A 23,627-nucleotide genomic window follows, 5' to 3' on the forward strand; every position below is an offset into this window, starting at 1 on the left:
TTTTTATACAAAGTTTGCGAGAGAAAAGTCTCACATGCAGTAGAGTACAAACTCGCTCTAGAAGCATTGTTCCGCCCGAATGCTCGTTTATTTATATCTACTTCGTCGCGAAATATTTCAGTTGAATAACTCGGGCGCTTACAAATCCGCCTGAAGAATTGCCTCGCTCACTTCTACGAAAGAAATGATGTTTATTTAAAACTTCTACGTACGCTCCCCTGGGAAGTAATAAGAGAAAATATATTCCCAAACACGCATTCAAACACAAAATAGTTTTTACCGATAACATGCCTTTAAATGATAAGTTTCACAGCCCTTTTTACGTTAAAACAAACCTAACACTAACCAAACCCTAACCCTAAACTCTTATACCGAGAAAATTACGAAGGAATCGCAGCGGTTTGTTCTGAAACACCGGTACCTGTCCGTATTGCTCTCTTCTTAATAATAATTAATGTGTACTCAAATTCATTTTAACCCATCATGTCAACATATAGAACTACATATCATTTTACAGACAAATCTCTTTACCCACGGGAACTTAAACTTTCGGTAATACAGCTCAATGTTTTACGATTAAAATTCAAAATTCTAGCGTTCTGTGATTCAACATTTCCCCAGATAAGATTCATCGGATTCATACCTTGTTTTCTTTCACATTTATAGGCGACAACACACAAACAAAGGGGGTCTATCTATAAAACAGGGAACGGGGAATGGAGTAAAGGGAACGGGGAACGGGGAATGGGGAACGGGGAGTCTCTAAAACAGGAAATCTCTAAAAGGGGGAATCTCTAAACGGGGGAATCTCTTAAATAGGGAATCTCTAAAACAGGGAATCTCTAAAAGGGGGAATCTCTATTACAGGGAATCTCTAAAATAGGGAATCTCTAAAACAGGGAATCTCTAAAATAGGGAATCTCTAAAAGGGGGAATCTCTAAAATAGGGAATCTCTAAAAGGGGGAATCTCTAAAACAGGGAATCTCTAAAATAGGGAATCTCTAAGGGGAATCTTTAAAATAGGGAATCTCTAAAAGGGGGAATCTCAAAAAGGGGGTATCTCTAAAATAGGGATCTCTAAAAGGGAGAATCTCTAAACGGGGGAATCTCTAAACAGGGGAATCTTTAAATTTTCAAATCTTCAAAGTGGTGGGGGGGGGGGGGGGGGAGAATCTCTGAAATGAGAAACCCCTAAAAGCCGGAATCTCTAAAATCCCAGTGACTGAAGCAGAACGATTTTGCGTGTGTGTGTGTTTGCAGTTCTTGTTGTATTGTGCTCTTGTCGCTAGCCTGTATTATGCTCATGTTGCTATTTTTTTTTTTTACTCTTTCGCCAATGGAAACTTGAAATTGTTATTCATGTTGACCTGAAGCCACCGAATTGAAAGAAGGTCGACCGAAGGTCGGGATGACATGTCTTATCTTAAAACGTTCTTGCAGCCATTTCCCGCCATTTGGTACTACTTTAAGAGAATTTGTCTTTTTGGTATAACAAAGCAGACGCTATTAAACCTTATATTCTCATTACTAGTCTTGTTAATTACGCCATGAAACGTAACTAGCGAGAAAAACATATTTAGCATTTGCAATTTGGGTGGCTTCCGGCCTACGTCAGACATGTCTTTATCCCAGCGAGGAAAGCAGGTCTGGTACCTGGGTGATAACATCATAGATAAGGTGAATTTTTTTCCTTGACCGGTGAAACCTTTTTTTTTTTCTTGAAAAACATTGAGGGCGTTTGTTGTAACTTTCGAAAGGCATAAAAGGAAATTGGTTAGTTTTACACATAAGAAAGGGCTTTTTTATTAGACATCGTTGTAAGGCCATTAGGGCTGATGGATCAATCGTAACACAAACAACGCGAATTTCACAATTGGCATTTTTGAACTGATCACTGGATAAGCTTTATATGCAGGCGTGAAGACGTCTGTCTAGTCCAGTTAATGACGGTCGACCCGTGTTACAGATGCCAGGCCCGGTTCCATTTCCAGTCATTTTGAGTCCACGGCTTATTCAGAGATTCAATTGCGCTTTCATCTTTACCGTTTTGCAGTAGGCTGCAGAAAAATCGATTTCTCTTGCTGTATGTGTCCCCTTGGTATCGATTGGCATAAATTTTTTAGACCACCCCTACGGAAGATATTGCGGCAAGCGACGACAACAATTTATTTTTATCTTATATATCTAGTAATTATGACAACAACTGTCACTAATATTATTGGTTGTTGGCAAATGCTGTAAATGCCAAAGGTCTCTAAGGAAAAACTCCACATCTAAAAAGTTCATAGATTTATCCAGTTTGTTGATAGTTTCTCCCGTTTAGAGATTTCCCTTTTTTGAGATTCCTTACTTTAGAGATTCCCTGTTTTAGAGATTCCTTATTTTAGAGATTCCCTATTTTAGAGGTTCCCTATTTTAGAGATTCCCTGTTTTAGAGATTCCCTATTTTAAAGGGACACAGTCACCTTTGTGACCGCGCTGACCTGGACGCTAGTTTTTGTCAATTCACCTTTTCGGCGCTAGATTTCACGTGTAGTGTCACGTGACTTCTGATGTAAACAAACCGCGAAAGTTCGGACATTTGAACACACGCGTATCACACATTTCAGTGTACGAACATCATGGTCACGACTAAAAGATGTGCTTATGGTACTTGTAAAAACGATTCCCGATATCCCAAATCCTGGGAAAGGAACCCAAACGGTGATCCGGTAAAGTTTTTCCATTTTCCTGGCGCAGTTCGACAAAATGAGAGAAGGCAAAAGTGGATAAATGCATGCCATCGCGGTGACTCGTTCGTTTGTACGAAGGATAGTTATATTTGTAGCCTACACTTTGTTGGTGGAAATGGTCCAACGCTGGAGGATCCTGACCCAATATCTGCTGTTGCTAGCAAGGAAACGGTAAGTTAATCTACTTATAATTTTACAGCACGATTTGTCGTTTGAATTATTATTTTTTACCGTGCGTAGGTGTCGCGACTCCATCGTAAACGAAAAGCATCCGGTGTACGAGAGGCAAACAGAGAGAGAGGCAAGAAAATTTGTCTTGAGCGATCAGTGGCTAAAACCCTTTTGACGCTTCATCGCCATTCTGGAAAATCAAAATCGGAACATGCAGCTGCCGGGGCTCTTTTAGATCTGTCGTTAGAGCCAGTCGTGAATACAGCACAGCCTGATGACGAAGGCATTCATGAATTCGAGGAGGGAACCGACGAGTTTCCGGATCCTGAACCGATCGCGACTCACATCAACCGCAACACACAGACTGATGAAAAACTACTAAGAGAATCTAGCACGCAAGTTAGTAATACACTAAACATATTTTGTTAAATGTTTGCACCCTTTATTATTGTAAAATGAACTTTCAGTACTGTTTTGAATACATAACTTTTATTTACAAATCAGACTTCCGGTAGAGACAAACTGATGAAGACTCTATTTATGGAGAAAGTGATGGATCCACAGAAAACCTACCACTATACAGGTACACGAATTAAACTATAAATTGACTTTTAACACGATTTCATTTTAAACAACCTAGACAACCAAGCGCACCTGATTCCAGCATACACTCTTGTCTGTGTCACTCGACTATATACTAATATATTTCGATATATATATTTCTTGATATTACAGGTATGACAAAGGAATGTCTTGAAATGATTTACAGTGAGGTAAAAGACAAAAGTCAACGTATGAACATGTGGAAAGGTATACAAAAAACCAAGGCTGGAAAGCTCAAGGGGAAATACTTAAAGGTTAGTTTAATGTAATATCTATTTCCGTTTATTGTTGAAGAAGGCATACAGTAAACAAATTAATTTTGCTATTATACTTCAGAAATAGCCCCAATTTTTGAAATAGCTATTAATATCAATCCAGTCTGTTATACTCCTTGTTTTAAAAATAGAAAATAATCAGTGTTGTGATTTGTTTTTTAGAAAAGGCAAGAGTTGGCTAAGTTAACAACCAAAGAGCAATTTGTCTTTACCCTAGTAAGACTTAGAAGAAACCCAAGTTTGGAAATGCTTTGTGATGTCTTTGGCATTACCACAGGAACCGGAAGCAGAATATTTATAACATGGATATTATTTCTAGAAAGGGAGTTGAGGTTTCTTTTACCCTTCTCAACTAAAGATGATTTGCTTGGGATTCCTAAACCAAATTGTTTCCAAAAAAATAGCTTTAAGAATCTGAGAGCAATAATAGATTGCACTGAATTCTATGTTGAAAAACCTGGTAAGCCATCCAGTCAAAGATCAACCTACAGTCAATACAAGTCCTCAAATACATTTAAGTTACTTATTTCGATGTCTCCAATATTGCATTTTAACTTTGTGTCAAAATTATATAGTGGAAGTATCAGTGACAAGGAGATTGTAAATGTTAGTGGTTTTCTAGCCAAATTACAGCCGGGAGATGCTGTAATGGCTGATAAGGGCTTTAACATACAGGATTATCTAGCTCTACATGAATCTGTACTAATTGCACCCCCAATCATGCGCAAAAATAATGTATCTGCACGAGCATCAACTGCTACAAGACGAGTTGCAAGTGCAAGGGTTCATATTGAGCGTATGATAAGGCGTCTAAAATTGTTTAATTTTCTTCGGGGAGTTATTCCACTGACATGTAAACCATACTTGAGTGCTGTTGTTACTGTCTGTGCAATACTCGTTAATTTACAACCATCAATAATAAAGGGAAGTTAAACAGAAAAGAGGTACAAGTAGAATTCTTTATTAGCTGGGTACTTATTAAATACAATGGTACTATATGATGTATAATTAAATTAATGGCAAAGGTATGATGAATAAAATATTAACTTCACAATTCTGCTAGAAAAAGCTTGTTTCTAGACAGTTTCACTGTTCATGTAGCCATTTGTTGCTGGGCCTTGATTAACTTTTATTTATTTACAAAAAGAGCCTCTAAAAAAGTTCTAGTCAATGTTCTCTTGGTTTCAGCATCTTTAGGATCAAACCACTGATGCTCAGCATGGACATATCCATTTGGATCACTTTCATACTCCTTTAGATCCTGGGGATAAAAACATGAATGACATTACATGTACATCAACAACAATCAACAGAAATGGGGATATCTAAAACACAGACTTTTTACTATATCCTTTTATGAAGTTTTCTGTGTTGTGTTTTTTGGATGTTGTAACAACTTTGCTCCATAATTTTACCTTTAAGAAATGGTCAACAAACATGAACATGTGAAATCCACAGTTGTTGCTTCCTGCCAACTGTTGTGGTACCTGAAAATCACAAAATTGAAGTGTCAGCCCAATTGCCAGTCAATTGATCAGTAAAATGTTGCAACAAGTATCTAATCTTTGACTTTATCACATTAATTTGCATTGGTTGATCAACATGTCAATTACGTATACAGCTCTGTCATATTTACAAATTATAGTAATCTTCATAGTAGGGCTTCATTCTCATCTTTCACTATGAGTTAACAGTACTTAAGTCAGGTCTATTATGATATAGGTACCTTCAGCACATGATTTGAACGCTGGCTCGTCTTGGATGGTATGCTGCTGGCTGCACATAGGTGATCCAAGAAGCTAATAAAGAAACCCAAACTAATTAGTACAAAATATATTTTTTATTAATCTCAGCAAATCAAAGGCACATAATTTGTTAACTGAGTCATTTTGTGTTACTGTATTCCTGACAGTACACTATTGATACCTGTTGATGTTATCTATTTCTGTATGCCTTGTGCCAATGTCCCATGTCAATGAGTCCAGGATCAGAATTCGAAGGTGCCTAATGAACAGAAATGTCATTTACAGTGTAAATTCCAGTATATACATGAAACACTTTAGGTATAGACTTAAGAACCAGCCATCGTTTAAATAAACAAATCAAACTCTTCTTCTCTTGCAATAATAATTATTGTATTCTTCGAATGCTTACCATGGGGTTAAGATAGCCAAGACCCAGTGTAAGCTGGAAAAAATGTTGAAAATTATTTTAGTTTCCAAATGACTGTTGAAGGTACAGTATAAGAACATATTTTATTTTGCATTACATTTGGAATTACACTGTAACCATTATTTCTGACCTTCTATTGATCGGAATGAACACATATTCACTGCCCAGTAGGTTCGTCTTAAAAAACTTCTCTGCTGATGTTAACCGAACCATTCTAAAAATAACAAAAGAAAATTAGATGGTTTAAAAATTCATAGACAGTTATGGAAACTCATAATAGAGAATATTATTGTTACTTTATAAATAACATGTGTATGCATATATTTATTCTCACATCATGGCATAATAATTTTATATGTATGCACACTTTTTTATTGAAATATGTGCTGTTTAAACTTTGCGTCTATTTTAAATCTGTCTACCTTGAGGTTGTTTGACCAACATCTTGTTCCCCACATAAAGTGGTATAGAAATAGGTACTGACAATGGGATATATATACTGAGGTAGTTGCCTGAAACAACAAAAAAAATCATACATTACGTTATGCAATGCTATGGCCATGCCATTGAGTAACAACAAAGCCCCAAGTATCTAATTAAGCTGCGAGCAATCAGACATACATGCAGTATAATGAACCATTACTTACTTGAACAAAAACAAAACTATTGTGTCAGTGATCATGGCCTTTGGTTGAACAGTTTGCACATCCGCCTTGTAGATTTGAAGCCCAGAAAGTGTCACACTGTCTGAAGGTGTAGTAGGGGTACTGTACTGTGAGCTTGACAAATCTATAACTTCACAAACATCTGATTCCCTAGGACAGCTGGTGTCTGGTGAAGTGCTGGCATCTGCTTCAGGGCTGGTCCCTTGTGAAGTACTCACAACTTCTGAATAACAACTAGGCTGCTGTGTAGATTTGATGGTCTGTTGTGAGCTGGTCTGCTGAGAAGAGCATTCCTCGTGCACAGCATGTGATGATTCTACAAGAACACCCAATATATATGTAAATCAGTATTCTTCTAACAGGATATTAATATTTCAAAATATCAAATAAACCAAAACTTCACATATAATTTGGTCACCTAAGCCTAACTAGGCCTGTACGTGTGTAATCTTCTTCTGTCTGTTTGTATAGCTAGTTCTTATTTATCATTACATAAAAGTCTATACATATATTTAATATATATGCATGTACAGTAGACCACTGTACCTGGCAATACTGTCCCGGAAGCTTCCGTCATCTTGAAAGGGAGAACCTGACTTGTCCAAAACTTCTCCAGTTGTACACATACATTGGACATGAAGCTTGGGTTGTAGGGCACCTCAACAGTAAAGATTCCTTTCTTGGTCCACACAACAAAGTTACACAAGGTCAGCTCACTTACAAACATTTGAAGCTGAACTTGGAAGTAGTACTGTGAAGTAGACTTCAATGCAAATGAATTTCCATTTTTAATGCCACCAATTTCTGGGGTTAGGAAAGCTTGTTTTGGGTCAAGATCTCTGTGTTTCCAGGGGCATTTGTATTCTATAACTCTGTCTGGACAATCAGTGGAACACTGGCATTTCTGAATATTATCGAGACTTGCCCCAAGGAAAGGCTTTGACTTTGAAATTAGAAAACCTTTCGAAAGTAGTTCTAGTTTGTGGTGGGTATGGCTGGTAACACGCTGATATGCCTTGCGAGCACTTTCTTCATGAAATAAGCCCCACTCCCTGGCATTTTGTGGTTCCATTTCATGTTGCTTTTTGGAATGGATGTGAGGTGTCTTGGCCAAGGCAATAGCTTCTACCAACTTTAAGGCATTTTCAGCGTTATTTTTCTCGAGTGCCTTCTGGCGGGTGAAGACTCTTTTGCACTTTGAAGCTGTTATGAAGCCTGCCTTGTGTAGATACCATTCCTCACATTGCCACTGCTTTGAGGTGGTACTCTCAACATACTCCCTTTCTGTATCACTGAATGACAACAACTTCAATAGTTTTTCAGTTGAAATACTGGGATCAGTTTTTAAAATCTCTTGCAATTTAGTATTCATAATACCAGTCACAGGTCTATAGCCAGTTGAATCAGAAGGTTCGTCATTGAAATCTATATCTACTTCTGGAGTGAAATAAAGTTTTTTGAATAAGGGCAAGATTACAGGTTTATTAGTATTAAGTTGGCACATCTTTTCGGTAAATGTTCTAAGGTACTTTTCATCTGGTGGATTTGTGTCTTCAGGAGCACGGACATCCACATCAATATTTTGAACGTACGTGTGCTGACGTTTTCTTTTTTTGTAAGACGGTTTTTTACCTTTCTCGATTACCAAATCCTTCACTTCGCAGGCTTGAGTGTTTGCTCTTGGTCTCTTGGTACAGATGCAGGGACCACTAGTTACGCTGCTGCTGCCACGAGTATTTAGTAAATCTTCTAAGGCGTACATGGCAGCCGCAATGTGCTTACATCCCCCATCCCGACCACCTTTACACTTGCACCTTGCCTGGAGTACACTGCCTCGGTTTGCACCTCTACCCTCAAGAATGAACCAGAGATCGTAATACTCCTTTCCTTCGTCTGTTTTGATTTTCATGAATGGTCGCACTTTGGCTACATATACATGAAAACCCTCTTGATTTAACTGAGCAGTAAGCAAGGATTCCACATAACCATCATTGAATAAGCGATAATCGTCAAATGACTTGTAAGCGGCTAGTCCTTGCTTGTCGTACTCAGTAGAATAGTAAACCAAGTGGTTAAAAATATCGTACAATCCAAAGGGTGGCGACGAGTTGAAATTGTTCACGGTCTTCAGGGAAAATGGATTTGGAATTTGCATATCATGAATTATTAAATTATCTGCATCATTTGTTTGATCCTTTTCGAAGTTGGGATCCACTGGCAAAACCATTTTTTCAACTGCAGAGGCGATTTCCACCAGCGAAGATTTCAAATACCCGCTCACTGAAACTCCACGTTCCTGCAAATACTTTTTAAGTTCCGCAACATTCATGGCCTTAAAGTCGTTCATATTCGTCTGCTTTGACATTGTAAATCTGCAACTGTTCGAGTTTCAAAGTCTTAAATAAAGAAATGGAACAGATATTTCTTAACCGGAACTTGAACCGCCTAGCTATCGTGGGCAAAAATTTTACGGATGTACGTGATCATCATTCACCTACGCACGGTATCGAGTAATAATTTTAAACGACAAATCGTGCCGTAAAATTATAAGTAGATTAACTTACCATTTCCTTACATGCAACAGCGGATATTGGGTCAGGATCCTCCAGTGTTGGATCATTTCCACCAACAAAGTGTAGGCTACAAATAAAACTATCCTTCGTACACACGAACGAGTCACCGCGATGGCATGCATTTATCCACTTTTGCCTTCTCTCGTTTTGTCGAACTGCGCCAGGAAAATGGAAAAACTATACCGGATCACCGTTTGGGTTCCTTTCCCAGGATTTGGGATATCGGGAATCATTTTTACAAGTACCATAAGCACATCTTTTAGTCGTGACCATGATGTTCGTACACTGAAATGTGTGATACGCGTGTGTTCAAATGTCCGAACTTTCGCGGTTTGTTTACATCAGAAGTCACGTGACACTACACGTGAAATCTAGCGCCGAAAAGGTGAATTTTGAAAAGCGTCCACCTCAACCCGAAATCAAAAGTACGCGTCGCCATCTAGAAATCCGCTTCAATCTTCCCAGTGTTTTGTTGGATTTTCAATCTTTTACTGGAAACCTGTTTCTGAGTATGCTTTTGGCCATCCTATGATATCATTTTATCACATTTGGTTAACAACAGTATGGGTCGCGTCTCCAACGGAACATGGAAAGAGGAGGTTGGAAACGTGAAGGCGCCGGGAGGAAGAAATCGCCTGCGTTGACTAAAATAACCAGAGAAATCAATCAAAAACATTGGAGAACAAATCACCATTAAAAATATTTGCAAAATTACATTTTCTTAACCTGGCGAAAGGTTCGTGCGGTGGGAATCTTCGTAACCGATTCGAACTACGCGTCATGGCTGCTTGGTTTGGAGCACAGACGGAGACAAGCTTTGGTACACGGTCGATTATCTCCTCGATAAGGAAAACCTCCAGTAGAACCTTGTTTTCTTCGGGTCGAGCAAGCTTTCTTGCAACGACATGGGTTTGGTTCCTAAATTTAGATAACGGAGAAGTCGTAGAAACGAAATTATAAAAGCAAAATATATGATTGAAAGCAGAAATAAAGCTTACCGGTTGTTTCGCTACAAAGGCGTTTCGCTACACTGCAGCTCAGTCGATTCGCTGCGTTTTAAAATTGACATTTTCTCTAATATTTGAAGTCAATTTGCTTCTCATGCAAACACCGTGAAACGTAGAAACAGCTAAGATAATTTTTCACACGACCGGATACCGAAATAAACAATTAAATGATTCCTCGACTTCAGAGGTATTCGTTGACGTTTGACTTTCCCTGGACAAGTCCATCAGTAAATTCTCCATGGTATCAAGAAAATGAGTGTTCTAAAATGACATTAGGTCTATAATCACTATAGTAATTTTGACTGGCAAATACTTCGACTCGACAAGGTTTGTTTAGATTTTTCAAAGGATGCGCTTCTCAGCGCGAGACTTGTGATGAAGTGTGATATGCAAATCAGCTAAGAAATGGTATCTAATGCGCATGTGCACCAGGTGACTGTGTCCCTTTAAAGATTCCCCCTTTTAGAGATTCTCTATTTCAGAGATTCCCCCTTTTAGAGATTCCCTATTTTAGAGATTCTCCCTTTAAGAGATTCCCCCTTTTAGAGATTCCCTATTTTAGAGATTCCCCGTTCCCCGTTCCCGGTTCCCGGTTCCCCGTTCCCCGTTTTAGAGATAGCCAACAAAGGTGACTATTCATTGTCGGGTGGAGACAAGGCTATTTCCGGTTGCTCACTATTTTTGGCTAGTGCCTGTGTCACACGAGGACCAGGGGTCAATTCAATTGCCGGTTTTCACTGTCGCGCCATTGAAAAAAATAATCAAAACCATTCCATGAATGAAGTCATAAAATTGACATGTTATAGATCATAAATAAACAAGGAATCTGCCCAAGTGTCAGGTCTGTACGGTATTCCGTACTCGAGTTATCTGACAAAATGTTCCACACAAATTTAGAGAGCCTAGTATGGCCTGTTGGTGCCCCTCTGAGGGGCACAAACATGGCGGCCGGAAATAGGAAATCTGGAATTCACTTTTGCCAGAAAAGAGGTTTGTTTGCCCTTGTGAATTTTTGAATATTTAGATAAATATTTCTCCTCAAACTTAAATTGTTTAGAATGCTGAAAATCATCCGAAGAGGCATTTTTAAGATACGGAACAGCTCTGTCACGGCCGTCCTCCTGATGTCACGCAGAATGAAAACTCGGAAATTGAAACTGTTCTATTTTCAAAAGGAAGTACGATATCGAGCTAAGAAATTACGAAAAGACATATTTTTAGGTAATCTTTCCTTGAATGAAGGTAAAATTTTGTAGGCCTCCCGGTTTTGAATTTTAGAATTTGGTGACGTCACGTGAAAACCAACTTTACACTTGTAGTTTACCAGCTGGGCAGTTGGTCATTTGACAAGCCTACAGGAAAACTAACCCAACGATTAGTTCAGAAACGAGTTCAAAACTCATTGGAGAACACTTCTAACAATGTTAAGTGGACTCATGTTGTGCATGAGCGTGCAATATAACAAGGGTCCAGATTGTAAGTTACAAGTGTAAACATTTTATTGAATTGGCCCCAGGGTGCATTCCGTGTACCTTCCACGCCGAAGATACGCCGAGAATTTAGAAGTTTCACGCCAGGCAGCCGCGGAAGTGCCTGTCCCAGGAAAATTTTATGCCCACCGCCTGTACATTCTAATTTACTACACCGGAAGAAAAATCCTGAATATTTTTGGCCAAAAACGGTTCGTTTAAACGAGAAAAGTTTTCAAAAGTCTTTGTAGTTTTTCGTCACTCCATTACACCTATGAGGTCTAAGGCCATGCATTACCTCCGCCTATAAACGGATTTGATAACTAAAGGTAACTAGTTGACCACATTTTAAAAAAAGATTACTGTGCTGACGTTTGGAGCGTTTGATATTGTAGCGTGAAATAATATTACGATATCGGCGCTTCTGATATTTGTTGCATGCGTAATTATAACAGACAAGTTGATTTCGTTTCATTGGGGCCTGGTATTGTACCTCAGGGCTTGATATTGTTGTGTCGAATAATCTTACGGTATCGGGGCTTGATATTGTTGCCTGCGTAAGAGACAACTTAATTTCGTTTCATTGGGGCCTGGTATTGTACCTCAGGGCTTGATATTGTTGTGTCGAATAATCTTACGATATCGGGGCTTGATATTGTTGTCGCGTAAGAGACAACTTGATTTCGTTTCATTGGGGCCTGGTATTGTACCTCGGGGCTTGATATTGTTGTGTCGAATAATCAGCTTACGATATCGGGGCTTGATATTGTTGCCTGCGTAACAGACAAGTTGATTTCGTTTTATTGGGGCCTGGTATTGTACCTCGGGGCTTGATATTGTTGTGTAAAATAATATTACGACAGAATATTACGAACCCGCTTTGAGAGGACTTTGTATGGCAGGGCTTCAAGGAGGGGGGGGCATGGTATGGGGGGACTTCTGCTAGGGCCTTGTATCGGGGGGCTGGTATGGATGGCCTGGTATGGGGGGTTGGTATCGGGGGTCTGGTATGGGGGGACTGGCATGGGGGGCTTGGTATCGGGGGTCTGGGATGGGTAGGGGCCTGGTATGAGGGGCCTAGAATGGGGGGCCTGATAGGGGGGGCCTGGGATTGTAGGGAACGTTCCAAACCCTGCTCAGAAATCAGCTTCAAACGTCCCAGTGTTTTATTGGATCCTCTTTCTGAGTCTACTTTAGCACATCTTATGGTATTATTTTTTTCATATTTGTTTAAAAACAGTACTGTACAGGCCCGCAAATGATCCCAGGACCGGAAATGATCCCCAAATTGAACCGCAAATGATCCCCGGACGGGAAATGATCCCCAAATTGAACTGCAAATGATCCCCGGACGGGAAATGATCCCCAGATTGGATCGCAAATGATCCCCGATTGCCTCACCATAAATATAGAATGGAATGGACTCAAATTTGGACAGTGGATTTCAACTTTATAGAATTCATTTTTTTATAACACCAGTCGTTGTTTTTAAACTATCTGCATGCAAATTTCACAACTTTAAAAATTATAATATAGCAACACAGTACAACAGAACAATTTACCTATAAACTGTAACATGCATGTATATGATTTACTAATACCATTACAATGCCTAAAATGTGCAAGAATTGTACGAAACTCTTCAAAATTAAAAAATTAAAGAGCGGGTCAGTTAATACTTTCGCTAGATATTTTTGTTTCTTTTTTGTTGTTGTTGTTGTTGTTGTTGTTGTTTTTCAAAAAAGGAAGGAGAATCGGTCAATGCGCTTCAGATGGCGGTCAAATGGATGTTTTCTTAAATTTGATTAATTTTGATTGTGTAGTTATTAGTAACTTTTTCAGTAACTTAAAAATTTAACTTCAATACGTTATCATGTAATATGTTGATTTTGTCTTTCATTTTCGTTTTGCCGCCGATTGGACTCCCAGTCTTTCTTTAATTTTTTTTTTTTACAAAACACACTGTCGTCGGCATAGACCTGCAAAAGACCATTGCCCTCCTCATAGACGCCTTAGGAATAACTGCAGGAGCCTATGACTTGTCAATTTTTTTCTGCGTTTTAGGTAAATTTGATCTTCAGTAATTCGCTCTTCTCCATACTTCAATTTTAATTCTTCGAGTACATCTGTTATTTTTGTGTACACTTGCTGAAGGCTATGGAAGCTGCTTTGATGGGCTTCATGGCTCACCAAAGGAATGCCGTCGAAATCAGCTTCTTCTTGTCTATGGTTACTTGGGTAGATTATAGATAACCCTTCTCCTTAGCTAGACACCGCAGCAACCGGAATATGTTCACCATGACCTGATAAGGCAACATAACCATCTCACTCGCGGGCAATGGACATCTGTCAAAGGTGCGTCTTCCACCCACTCACTATGATTCACGAATTCTCTATAAAGTGAATGCGTTCGGGATGGGAGTGGCTGGGTCACTTCAAGGAAAGCTCACTACATCAGTGCGTGCGAAATTGTGGTACTCTCTGAACCGGCTTTCCCATTCGAGTAAGTTGGCCTGTTCCAGTAAAGTATTTTTGAGTTGCACTGTCAAAATTTGTTTCTTGTTGTTCGCCTTATTTGAAAACTGATGACGAATTTCGTACAATTCGTGCACATTTTAGGCGTTGTAATGGTGTAGGTAAATTATGTACACAGGCATGTATGTTCCAGTTTGTAACTAAGTTGTTCTGTTGCACTGAGCTGCTACATTATAATTTTTAAAGTTGTGAAATTTGCATGCAGATAGTAAATATAACTGACTAAAAATTTTTAAATATAACGACTGGTGTTATTTAAGAAAAAAAAATGGGTATGTGTATAAAGTTGAAATCCACCGTCCAAATTTGACTCCATTCCATTCTATATTTATGGTTAGGCAATCGGGGATCATTTGCGGTTCAGTCTGAGGATCATTTCCCGTCCGGGGATCATTTCCGGTCCAGGGATCATTTGCGGGCCCGGCGGGATCATTTGCTGGCCTGTACAGTACTATGGATCGCGTCTCCAAAGCCAGGAACATGGAAAGAAAAACTGGAAAACGTGTAGGCGCCGCGCGGAAGAAATCGCCTGCGTTGACTAAAATAACGAGAGAAATCAATCAAAAACATTGGAGAGCAAATCACCATTACATATATTCGGAAAATCGCATTTTCTTAGTCTGGCGAAAGGTTCGTGCGGAGGGAATGTTCGTAAACGATTCGAACTTCGCGTCATGGCTGCTTGTTTTGGAGTTCAGACGAAGCCTAACTTCGGTACACAGCGATTTATATCTCCTCGACAAGGACAACCTGTAGTAGAACCTTGTTTTCTACGGGTCGAGCAAGCGTTCTTCCAATGACATGGGTTTGGTTCCTAAATTTAGATAGTGGAGAAGTTGTGGAAACGAAATTATAAAAAAAATATCTGATTGAAAGCAGAAATGAACGATTACATGTGTTTCCCACTTCAACTGATTCCCGGGGGGAGGGTACTCCCTTAAACGGGCTATATGGGTATGTGCGGCCCCAAAGGGTATGTTTTTTCAGCCATTTTGGTCATAAATAGGGTACCCATTTTAGCCATTTTGGTAATAAATAGGGTATCAAGTTTGGTACTTTAGTCTTGAATTCGTTTTTTTATTTTTAGAAGAAGCTACTTCTTCATCATGCCCCCCTCCTTCCATCCGCGCTTCTACCCCCCTTTAACGCCTGCTGCGCAGGGTAGATAAATAAGACCAGCAACAACAAAAAAATAGGGAATCAAATTTTTGGTCAGGTAGGGAAAATCGCAGATTTTGGTCATAAATAGGGTAAGGGTTTTGGGAAGCGGGCCGCAGACACCTACCCAATTTTTTGGGGAGTAGCTCCTCCCCCCCCCCCCCCCCACAGGAACTGTTTTTCGACTTCAGAGGCATTAGTTGACGTTTGACTTTCCCTGGACAATTCCATCACTAAATTCTCCAAGGTATCAGGAAAGTGAGTGTTCTAATATGACATTAGGTCTATTTTGACTGTCAAATACTTCGACTCGGCAAGGTTTGTTTTAAAAGATTTTCCAAAGGATGCGCTTCTCAGCGCGGGACTTGTGATGAAGTGTGATATGCAAATCAGCTAAGAAATGGTATCTAATGCGCATGTGCATCAGCTGCCTGTGTCCCTTTAAAGATCAGGTCACCCGAGAAATGATTTCATCCACACACTCCGAATTCCATGACTCGTTCTTGTTTTGACTCTAAAGTTTAACATCGTCAAGTGCCATACCGAAGTTCAATTCAATTCAATTCAATTCAATTTATTAAAGCACATTTTACACGAAGGTAAGGCAAGAATGCACTAGCCCGCAAATAGCATAGGCTAATCTAGGCGGGTAGTGCAGTTGATTAGTATATATTTACAGAATATAATTTAAAGATATACCAATAACTAATGTGTAATAAGTTAAGTAAAAAATAATGACTGTCTAAATTAAAATTAAGAAAGTTTCATATTAGCTAATCATACCACTGATATTTGAAGTTTTTAATCAGAGTGTTGACGTCAACATAAATATCCTCTTGATCAAGAAGTTTTAGTAATCTGGTCTGAAGGCATTTTTTAAAGGAGGCTTTAGTTTTTGCACGGAAAGATTCCGGTAATTCATTCCAGATTTTACAACCTAATCTCGAAAATGAGTGGCTCAGTTGTGTCAGCTTTGAGCATTTTATATGAAATTTGCCCGTGGATGCAGACCTGGTTCTATACGAGTGCACAGAATCTACTCGATCAAAAAGATTTATTAGGTTCAGGGGAGCACTTTGGTTATTGATATCATGCATAAGACTGGCTATAGATTTGAAATAAAGCATGTCAACTGGAAGGATATTAGAACATACGAATAACGGGATGGCATGCTCTCTGTTATTGCGGAAATAAATTAGACGTAAGGCTCTTTTTTGGAGGATTAAGATTTTCTCCAGATTTGATTTTGAAGTTTGGCCCCATACTGAAAGACCGTAAGAAACGTAAGGATGGATTAGAGAACGGTAAATATGAAGAAGAATAGAAGTGGGTAGAACGTATCTCAACCGTGATATAATACCAATTGTTTTACTTATCTTAAGCGAAATATAATTAATGTGATATTGCCAAGAGAGGTTGCTGTCGATCAACACACCCAGACACTTAACACAATCTTTTTGTTCAAGGTGTTCGAACACATTGTGTTCGCAGTCGAATACTTTTATGTGAAGGCGATTTGCTGTCGCTCTTTGGCGAGGGTGAAATAATACGTAAAGTAGACGAGTAGATCAAAGGAAATGATGTTTTCGGTCCTTCTTAAGAACTAAAATTGGTACCGCAATAAACCTTCAATAATAGATGCAAATTCCTAACTTACGTGTCATCGGACAACGTAGGAATTTTCCTAGTTTACCTGGAACGACAGCCATCAAAGCGAAATCAAAGACAAAAATAAAGAATACTCACCCTTTGCTAAGTTTCCACTTAATTGCAGAGTAAACTAAATCAGGCAGCAGCAGTTATCGGCATCGTACAGAAGAGAACATCTTGTGTTTGAAATGATCAATGCGGAAATTCGAAAGACTTCCACTTTCGACTTCAAGGCATGACGTATTGTTTCTATTTCAGCCGTCACGTGTTCAGATCACGCGATTTTTATCTTCAGTTGGCATGTCAACGCTTCTCTGCGACTGCATTTGTAAGCAATGAATATTACATGCTAAGTAAGACTTTGCGTGTTCGTTAGAAAGCCAGATCTCATTAAATGGAACTGTAAAAATCGCATAATCTAGAAAATTTATTATTGCGGTAGAGTCTCGTGATAACTAATATGTTCACGTGATAGATAGTGTGATCTTCTGCTTCCAGACAGGGTAGGGCCAACTTGGGAGATATAATTTCAACTCGATGTTTTTGCTACAAATATGTCACGTTAACAACATAGTTACTGCGTTTAGCGTTTGGAATTCCTTTTAAAAGCTCTCTATTAAATAAGACGTACGAGCCCGCGTTTTAAAGGATTTTTTTTTATAGTAAATACAGGAACAAAACTTTGGGTCTGATTGTCTAGGCTTATTTCCCGAACAGCGGCTGGTAATGGAGCCTACTGAATGTCGGGAGAGGGATCAATAGGGTAATAACCTCACGATTGGATCAAACAAATAAGCCACGAAAACAAAACCACAAGAAAATGATCAGCAAAGATAAGATGTCTGGACGTTTAAATAAATTCTCTCATCTATTAACATAAGAAATGTCCAGAGAGAAGTGCGGCGAATATGAAGTTTGATATTGGGACTTACAGGATTCACACAGCTGGTCTGACAACTGAAGGAAGTGAAACGAAGCGAGAGAGAGAGATTACCACAGGGACATTCTCTTAAACAGTGTGGGTACTGTTTATGCAGGACACCGCGTTTCTATGGATAGTGCGAAGAGTGATATATGATGTTACCCGTTACATGTAAATGTCAATCCTTTCAACGGAAACACTCAGCCATTTATTTTGGTGGATATCTGTTCAGATGGGCAAATATATCGTAACAAATGCTAAAAAAAATGGCCAGCTAACATTTTTGAAAAGCCACCAACAGCTCCTAAATTCAAAATAAAGTAATAATTTATCAGCCACCATTTAAGTCCATTAGCTTTTTTTTCCACAAAACGACCTGGGAACACAGAAGACAACATTTGAAGTATTCGTAATGCCTACTTTTGTTACTGAGCATACGTTCTGCGCGTCTCGTGATACTCGAGTCTCCTATGGTGCATTCTCGATCCCAGAGCCGCTCGGCCTTGACTACGTCATACACCAAGGCAAAAGGGAAGAGCTACTAATCGAGAGATTTTCGAAGCGGCTGCTACTAATACAGGGATATTTTTGCGCGGTTTAAAACTATGCGAAGAAAGCAGAACTTAGCAAGTGCTCCTGGTATCCAAAAAGAAAATTGGGGGTAACCATGCATTTTTCAGAGATAAAAATGCTTCAATCAGTTGAACAAAATGCCAAACATTTCTTTGTATTTTACTGCTTTTTAGAATAAATGTTGCTTAACTTAGTATTTCTAAAAAATACGTGGTTACCCCCCAGATTTCTTCTTGGATTTCAATAGCCCTTGCTAAGATCGGCTACTTCTTTATTGGTAGGCACCGCCCTTAAATGTTCTCGTCGGGTGACTCTGTTCCAAGGTTTGCGGTTGTGAGGACACAATGATGACTGAAAAAAAATATCACGTTTGCCTTCCTGGTTTCTTCTCATGATCTCACAGTCCCGGAGGCTACAATCTTGGAAAAAAAAAAAAAAAAATTCGTGACCATCACCCCCCCTCCCACATCCCCTAGAATGAAAATCAATGATGAATTATTCGCGTGCAAAGCAAAGCGCGCCATTTTTCAATCATTGACATGGAGCGGAGGGGTGGTCTTAATTTTTCATTTAAACTGTCCATTATTGTAGCATTGTTGATCAACTTTGCGGACAAACGTACGTTTTCCTCAACTCCCTTATCTCCTCTATCGTGTTCTTATAAAATTAAGGCGTTAATCCGACACTCAGTTAGCAAAAACTGAAATTACTATATGCTCAATCGGAATTAGCAAGTAGCTCTTTTGTGTTCTTTTGCATCCGCTTCTCATTTACATGCCTTGGCCTGTATAATGCGGACGTGCGCACATTCAAAATTGGATAGTTCCATCCCCTACCAGATCTAGCCAAAAGCAAGCGCCTGGTGGCTGTTTTGCACTTTTACGTGTCTTGGCTTGTAAGAGCACACGTGTGCACAACAGGAGATTGAAAAGTTCCCTTAATTCATAAGGCATCCATCTGTTTGACTTCTTGCCAAAGCCGCACGATGTTTATTCCTGCATCGAAACAATGACTACGTCTATATTTCTGTCAGGAAGAAGTAAGATCACAGGCATCTCGAACACTCAGCCGAGCGTAAGGTCTAAATTTTCCCGAGAGAATTTTACTCTTTAAAAAACCTTCCTCGGAATTAACTTGTGTTGTGCTCTATATGAAAACTCCTGAAGCCTGAACTTCTGTGAAGAATTATAGCTATAGGTCCTATATTTTACTATCCATTTACTTAATCTTACTATACGTCTTCCTGTTTTATTGTTCGTCAGTCTGTTTTGGCTTATCGAACAGTTTCCTGTGCTGTTCAAAACATCCTCTTCCGGTTTGACTTCTGGCCAAAGCGGTATGATAATGACGTACTTCCTGTCTTGAAAGCTGATGTTTCGTCTTTGACAAGATGACATCTAGATAGCATCTCGAAGGACCGGCCGAGCGGAAAGCGATTTAAAAATGGCGTGCAGTGTTGATCTCTTTCCCAATATTTTGCACAATTCTTTTTGTAGACTGTACTTGCAAAAGTTTTATTGCGTTTTTCTGTATATTTTTCTATTCACTCATCCCAATTTTTCTCCTTGCTTTCCCATTTTGTTTTGTTTGTTTTCGGCTAAGTTTTACCAGCCGCACGTTGCTATCAAACGAACCAGAAGATATCAGTGTTGCTTATTATTTTTTCTCTATTTTAGAGATATCTCGAAAAGTAACGTTACATGCCTTGAGTTTTATCAAACTACAGACACGGAACAGGAAACTGGAAAAGTTACACTCTTTTCTTTTTATAAGAATTTATTTTAAAAGAATATCGAGGCTGAAATTTGCGAAATTTTAAGAATATTTTAAGAATAAACCCGTGGCTGAGATTTTGAAAAGAATATAATTTTGTGTGTCGAAAATTTATAAATACAGTACAATTATATGTTTTTAACTAAACCGTACAAAATTCTTCCTTTCAGCAAAAGTAGCCAATGAAACGATAAAAACCTGCACTAGACAAATGACAGCTTATGACAGCTTTTATCTAAGAATATTCACATTGGCAGAAAAATAAGAATATTCCGCCTGGGCCGGAAAAAACAATATTCTTATAAAAAGAAAAGAGTGTAAAGTTTCGTTGTTTTTCACAGTGAAGTACTTGAAGCCTTGAACCGCAAATTTTGTTATTACGCAAAGGACTTGGCCTCTCGCTCTTGAGCCGATATAACCGATTATGTCGATTATACACCAGAGATAATTAATGAGAAAACTCTGTCATTCGTGGGCCGCTGGTTCACTTAAAAATATCTTCATCTTTCTGGGGTTTTGCTTGAACAGGCAAAATTTAGTCACGTTTAACTGTATATAAATTTAGGATTGGTAAAGTGATCTGCGAGCGACTGCTTTCAACATGGATTAGAGTAATTAACACGAATTAACAAATTAAGTGAACTATGAATGACATGGCTTATTTTATAGTTAACCATTTGTGGTATTTGTAACTGTAGGCGAGGTCGATGCTACATTCCAGAAGAGGCCATTTAAACCAATCGACTTCTGCTTGTATTGTTCCGGATAAAAGGATCATTGAATTACCGTCAAAGCTTTAATATATATTCGCTTCTTATCACGTATATATACATTGTACTCATGTCGATGTCAAGGTCTTGTTATTCTCCCAAGAGGTTTGCAGTAACTTAACCGCTTTTGATTTTCTGGCGCGCGCGTTCATGTTATACTCAACGATGAGGTTCACAACCAAAGTGTCTTCGCAAGAAACGAAAGTGGTGAAATCTGGTTCCTCTGATGGGAAGTTCACATTCACGGTAAAGAAATCAGAGGTCACGAACGGAGAAAGCGAAGGGGCTAACGCTACGGGAGGGAAGCCGACTCAAAAATCGAGCACGCTCAACGTAAATCGCGAAGCCATCGAAGATTTCGCAGCCGTCCGCGCAAAAATTTTTCCCGTGCTCAAAGCGAGGTCTTGGGTGGACGTAACCAAGGATATTCTGACCAAAATAGACCCCAAGAGCCAAGCGGGAGTCTTGTATGCACCCCTGAAGAATGTTCCCGGATCTGGCATCGGGTACACTCTCGCGATTATCGGAGATCAGCCTGATTCTCTGAGCTACATTTTAACGAGTCATTTGGAGGCTTGGGGAACCTCGGAGGGGGTTCTTCTGGAAGTGGGTCTGAGAAATCTGGAGAAGAAATTCGAGGACTTGGGGGAGAATCTGTGGGTGAAGAGCAAGACTGGTATTTACTACATCAACACCAGTTTGCGCTCGCTCTCTGCATCTGTTGTTTTGCTGCCTCGCTTTATAGAACGCTTGGACGTGGAAAGCGGCGACCACGTAGTGGTGGTCCCGTCGAGCGATCTTTGCATGGTTGTGGGTTCAAAAATGGAGACGAGACTTTGCATCGTTGGCGAAATGTCGCTTCGCTACTCATCCGATCCACACCACTTGAACACGAGCCTTCGGTTAAACAAGTCAAGGATGGTGATGGCGAAATATTCGCCGAAATCTTTCGCCGGTGAATTTGCCGTGCCTTCGACGCTTGAAGAAGTAGCTGGGCTGAAACTGAGAGTTCAACCCATCAAGAGGAAAAAATAACTCTTGGCGCCTCTTGGACGAGCGTAAATTTTAAATAATATTTTTCAGTTCACTTGTTTATAGATATTCTTAAAAGAACAAAAAGCAAACAAGAGGTTAGACAGTACTAGTATAGGATTTTGTTAATAATGCTCAAGTTATGTCACGCATTCTGTAATATAGATTTGTTAAAACGTTGTATTAAAATGTTATTTTTGAGAAAATACAAATTATCACTGTAGTAAGTTAAGTTGGAAAAACTAGCTCATGAACGCAAGTTTAAAATTTCAAAGGAAAGTGACAGCTTTTAAAAGAGCTAATTGAATGGGACACCGAGCGTGACTAAGCACTCAGAAGTGCCGCAAATTTAATTATTCGTTGTAGAAATTGTATTCGTTTTGTAAACATTGTATGACCTCCTATCGCTTTTAGATAGCATGCTATGTCAAAGCTGACCTGTTTTCCAGCTTGCAAATATAAATAGGCTTACAAAAATAAATACAGTATTGTCTTTAGGAGGTATCTGTCTGCGATCGCAGGAAACATACGCTAACTTCCGTTCGATCAAGATCAACAGCATAACAGTGCTTATTTTTCTGGGCTTTTTAAAACGGTTCGAGAAACTCGTGAACGCGGGCGGCATTCCCGCAAAAGTCCAAAAGCGCGCAACAAAATTGGCACTGTGAACTGAACGTCAAAGCTGGGGAGGGCTACATTGTGATTTTAATCCAAAACTTCCATCAATGTTTTGTAATCCGCGAGGATCCATAAATTTTGAGATATTTTCATGATATGGGGCAAATAATGACCGGCTTGTTGAGACTTGAAGACATGGATTCCGCACTCATTCCCACGGTAGGGAGAAAAAAGGCTTGGTAAGAATATTGAATCCTATTAAACCCAAATATCAATATGCCTATTCTCCTGACTGTTCTGTCTGTATTTCTTACTGTACTTGTTGGGAGAATTTGTGTAAAAATCAAGACGTTTTGTGTTAGGCCCCCATTTCCGTTAATCTCGTGAGCTGTACGTTTGATCCTGGTGATGTTGTAAGGAGAAATTAGATACTGATAACTCTAGAGGTTTACAGGGTAAGCGAGCGAAAGCCTAGTTTCCGGTTTTCTGGACGCGCGAGAATAGCGAGCGCAAAAAAATTACGCTCGCTCACCCCATTCTCGCGCGGCCAGAAAACCGGAAACTGGCTTTTCGCTCGCTGGAAAGGCTTGCAAAGTAGGCCACTTACAGGATTAGCAATAGCTGTCATAAAAGGTATCAGTCCCCTAAGGGGGGAGGGGGGGGGGGGACTCCTCCGAATTCTCGGTAGTGGCGTACCGTCCGGTTCTCTAAATCCTGATCCTATTCATTTGGAGTTCGTTGTCGTGATTCCCCCGAAAACCATACCCGATTTAAGACCATAATGGTCAAAATCTATACCCGTTTTCAGACAGACCAAAAGGGCTAAAAAATCATACCCTTTGGGGCGGCACATACCTGTATAGCTTGTATAGGGGAGTATCCCCTCCCCCCCCGGTATCAGACATCGCGGTTTGAAATCATAGCTCAA

At 39.5% G+C, this 23,627-nt stretch overlaps 4 protein-coding genes across 5 annotated transcripts in view; 2 read left to right on the forward strand and 2 right to left on the reverse strand.

The window, feature by feature from the left end:
- LOC146482313 (uncharacterized) overlaps positions 1 to 17,262 on the reverse strand; it is a 24,768-nt gene extending 7,506 nt beyond the window's left edge. Inside the window, exon 1 of the mRNA XM_085107176.1 lies at positions 17,108 to 17,262. The gene's annotated coding sequence lies outside the window, so the exon portion shown is untranslated. The remainder of the gene's footprint in view (positions 1 to 17,107) is intronic.
- LOC146482314 (uncharacterized) lies at positions 789 to 4,722 on the forward strand. Its single transcript, XM_085107190.1, has 5 exons — positions 789 to 2,904; positions 2,974 to 3,303; positions 3,409 to 3,487; positions 3,640 to 3,761; positions 3,945 to 4,722. Exons 1-5 carry the CDS (start codon positions 2,623 to 2,625, stop codon positions 4,713 to 4,715), a joined length of 1,584 nt encoding a protein of 527 aa, XP_084963316.1. The 5' UTR covers positions 789 to 2,622; the 3' UTR covers positions 4,716 to 4,722.
- LOC146482315 (uncharacterized) lies at positions 4,725 to 15,487 on the reverse strand. Of its 2 annotated transcripts, XM_085107187.1 has the most exons (9): positions 7,166 to 15,487; positions 6,602 to 6,935; positions 6,377 to 6,466; positions 6,085 to 6,168; positions 5,937 to 5,969; positions 5,709 to 5,786; positions 5,509 to 5,581; positions 5,198 to 5,269; positions 4,725 to 5,043 (listed from the first exon to the last, which is right to left on the reverse strand). In XM_085107187.1, the coding sequence occupies exons 1-9, from the start codon at positions 8,982 to 8,984 to the stop codon at positions 4,912 to 4,914; spliced, it is 2,715 nt and encodes a 904-aa protein (XP_084963313.1). In that variant the 5' UTR covers positions 8,985 to 15,487; the 3' UTR covers positions 4,725 to 4,911. The 2 variants fall into 2 exon arrangements, with proteins under 2 accessions (XP_084963313.1, XP_084963312.1); XM_085107186.1 differs by lacking the exons at positions 4,725 to 5,043; positions 5,198 to 5,269; positions 5,509 to 5,581; positions 5,937 to 5,969 and having other exon boundaries at positions 5,717 to 5,786; positions 6,052 to 6,168; positions 7,166 to 15,479.
- Positions 17,263 to 21,015: 3,753 nt separating the features above from the next.
- LOC146482316 (uncharacterized) lies at positions 21,016 to 22,578 on the forward strand. Its single transcript, XM_085107200.1, has one exon. The coding sequence runs from the start codon at positions 21,200 to 21,202 to the stop codon at positions 22,082 to 22,084; it is 885 nt and encodes a 294-aa protein (XP_084963326.1). The 5' UTR covers positions 21,016 to 21,199; the 3' UTR covers positions 22,085 to 22,578.
- Positions 22,579 to 23,627: the final 1,049 nt, after the last annotated feature.

This window comes from Pavona decussata, unplaced genomic scaffold (assembly GCF_977016875.1).
Source record: "Pavona decussata unplaced genomic scaffold, jaPavDecu1.1 SCAFFOLD_46, whole genome shotgun sequence".
Classification (NCBI taxonomy): domain Eukaryota; kingdom Metazoa; phylum Cnidaria; class Anthozoa; order Scleractinia; family Agariciidae; genus Pavona; species Pavona decussata.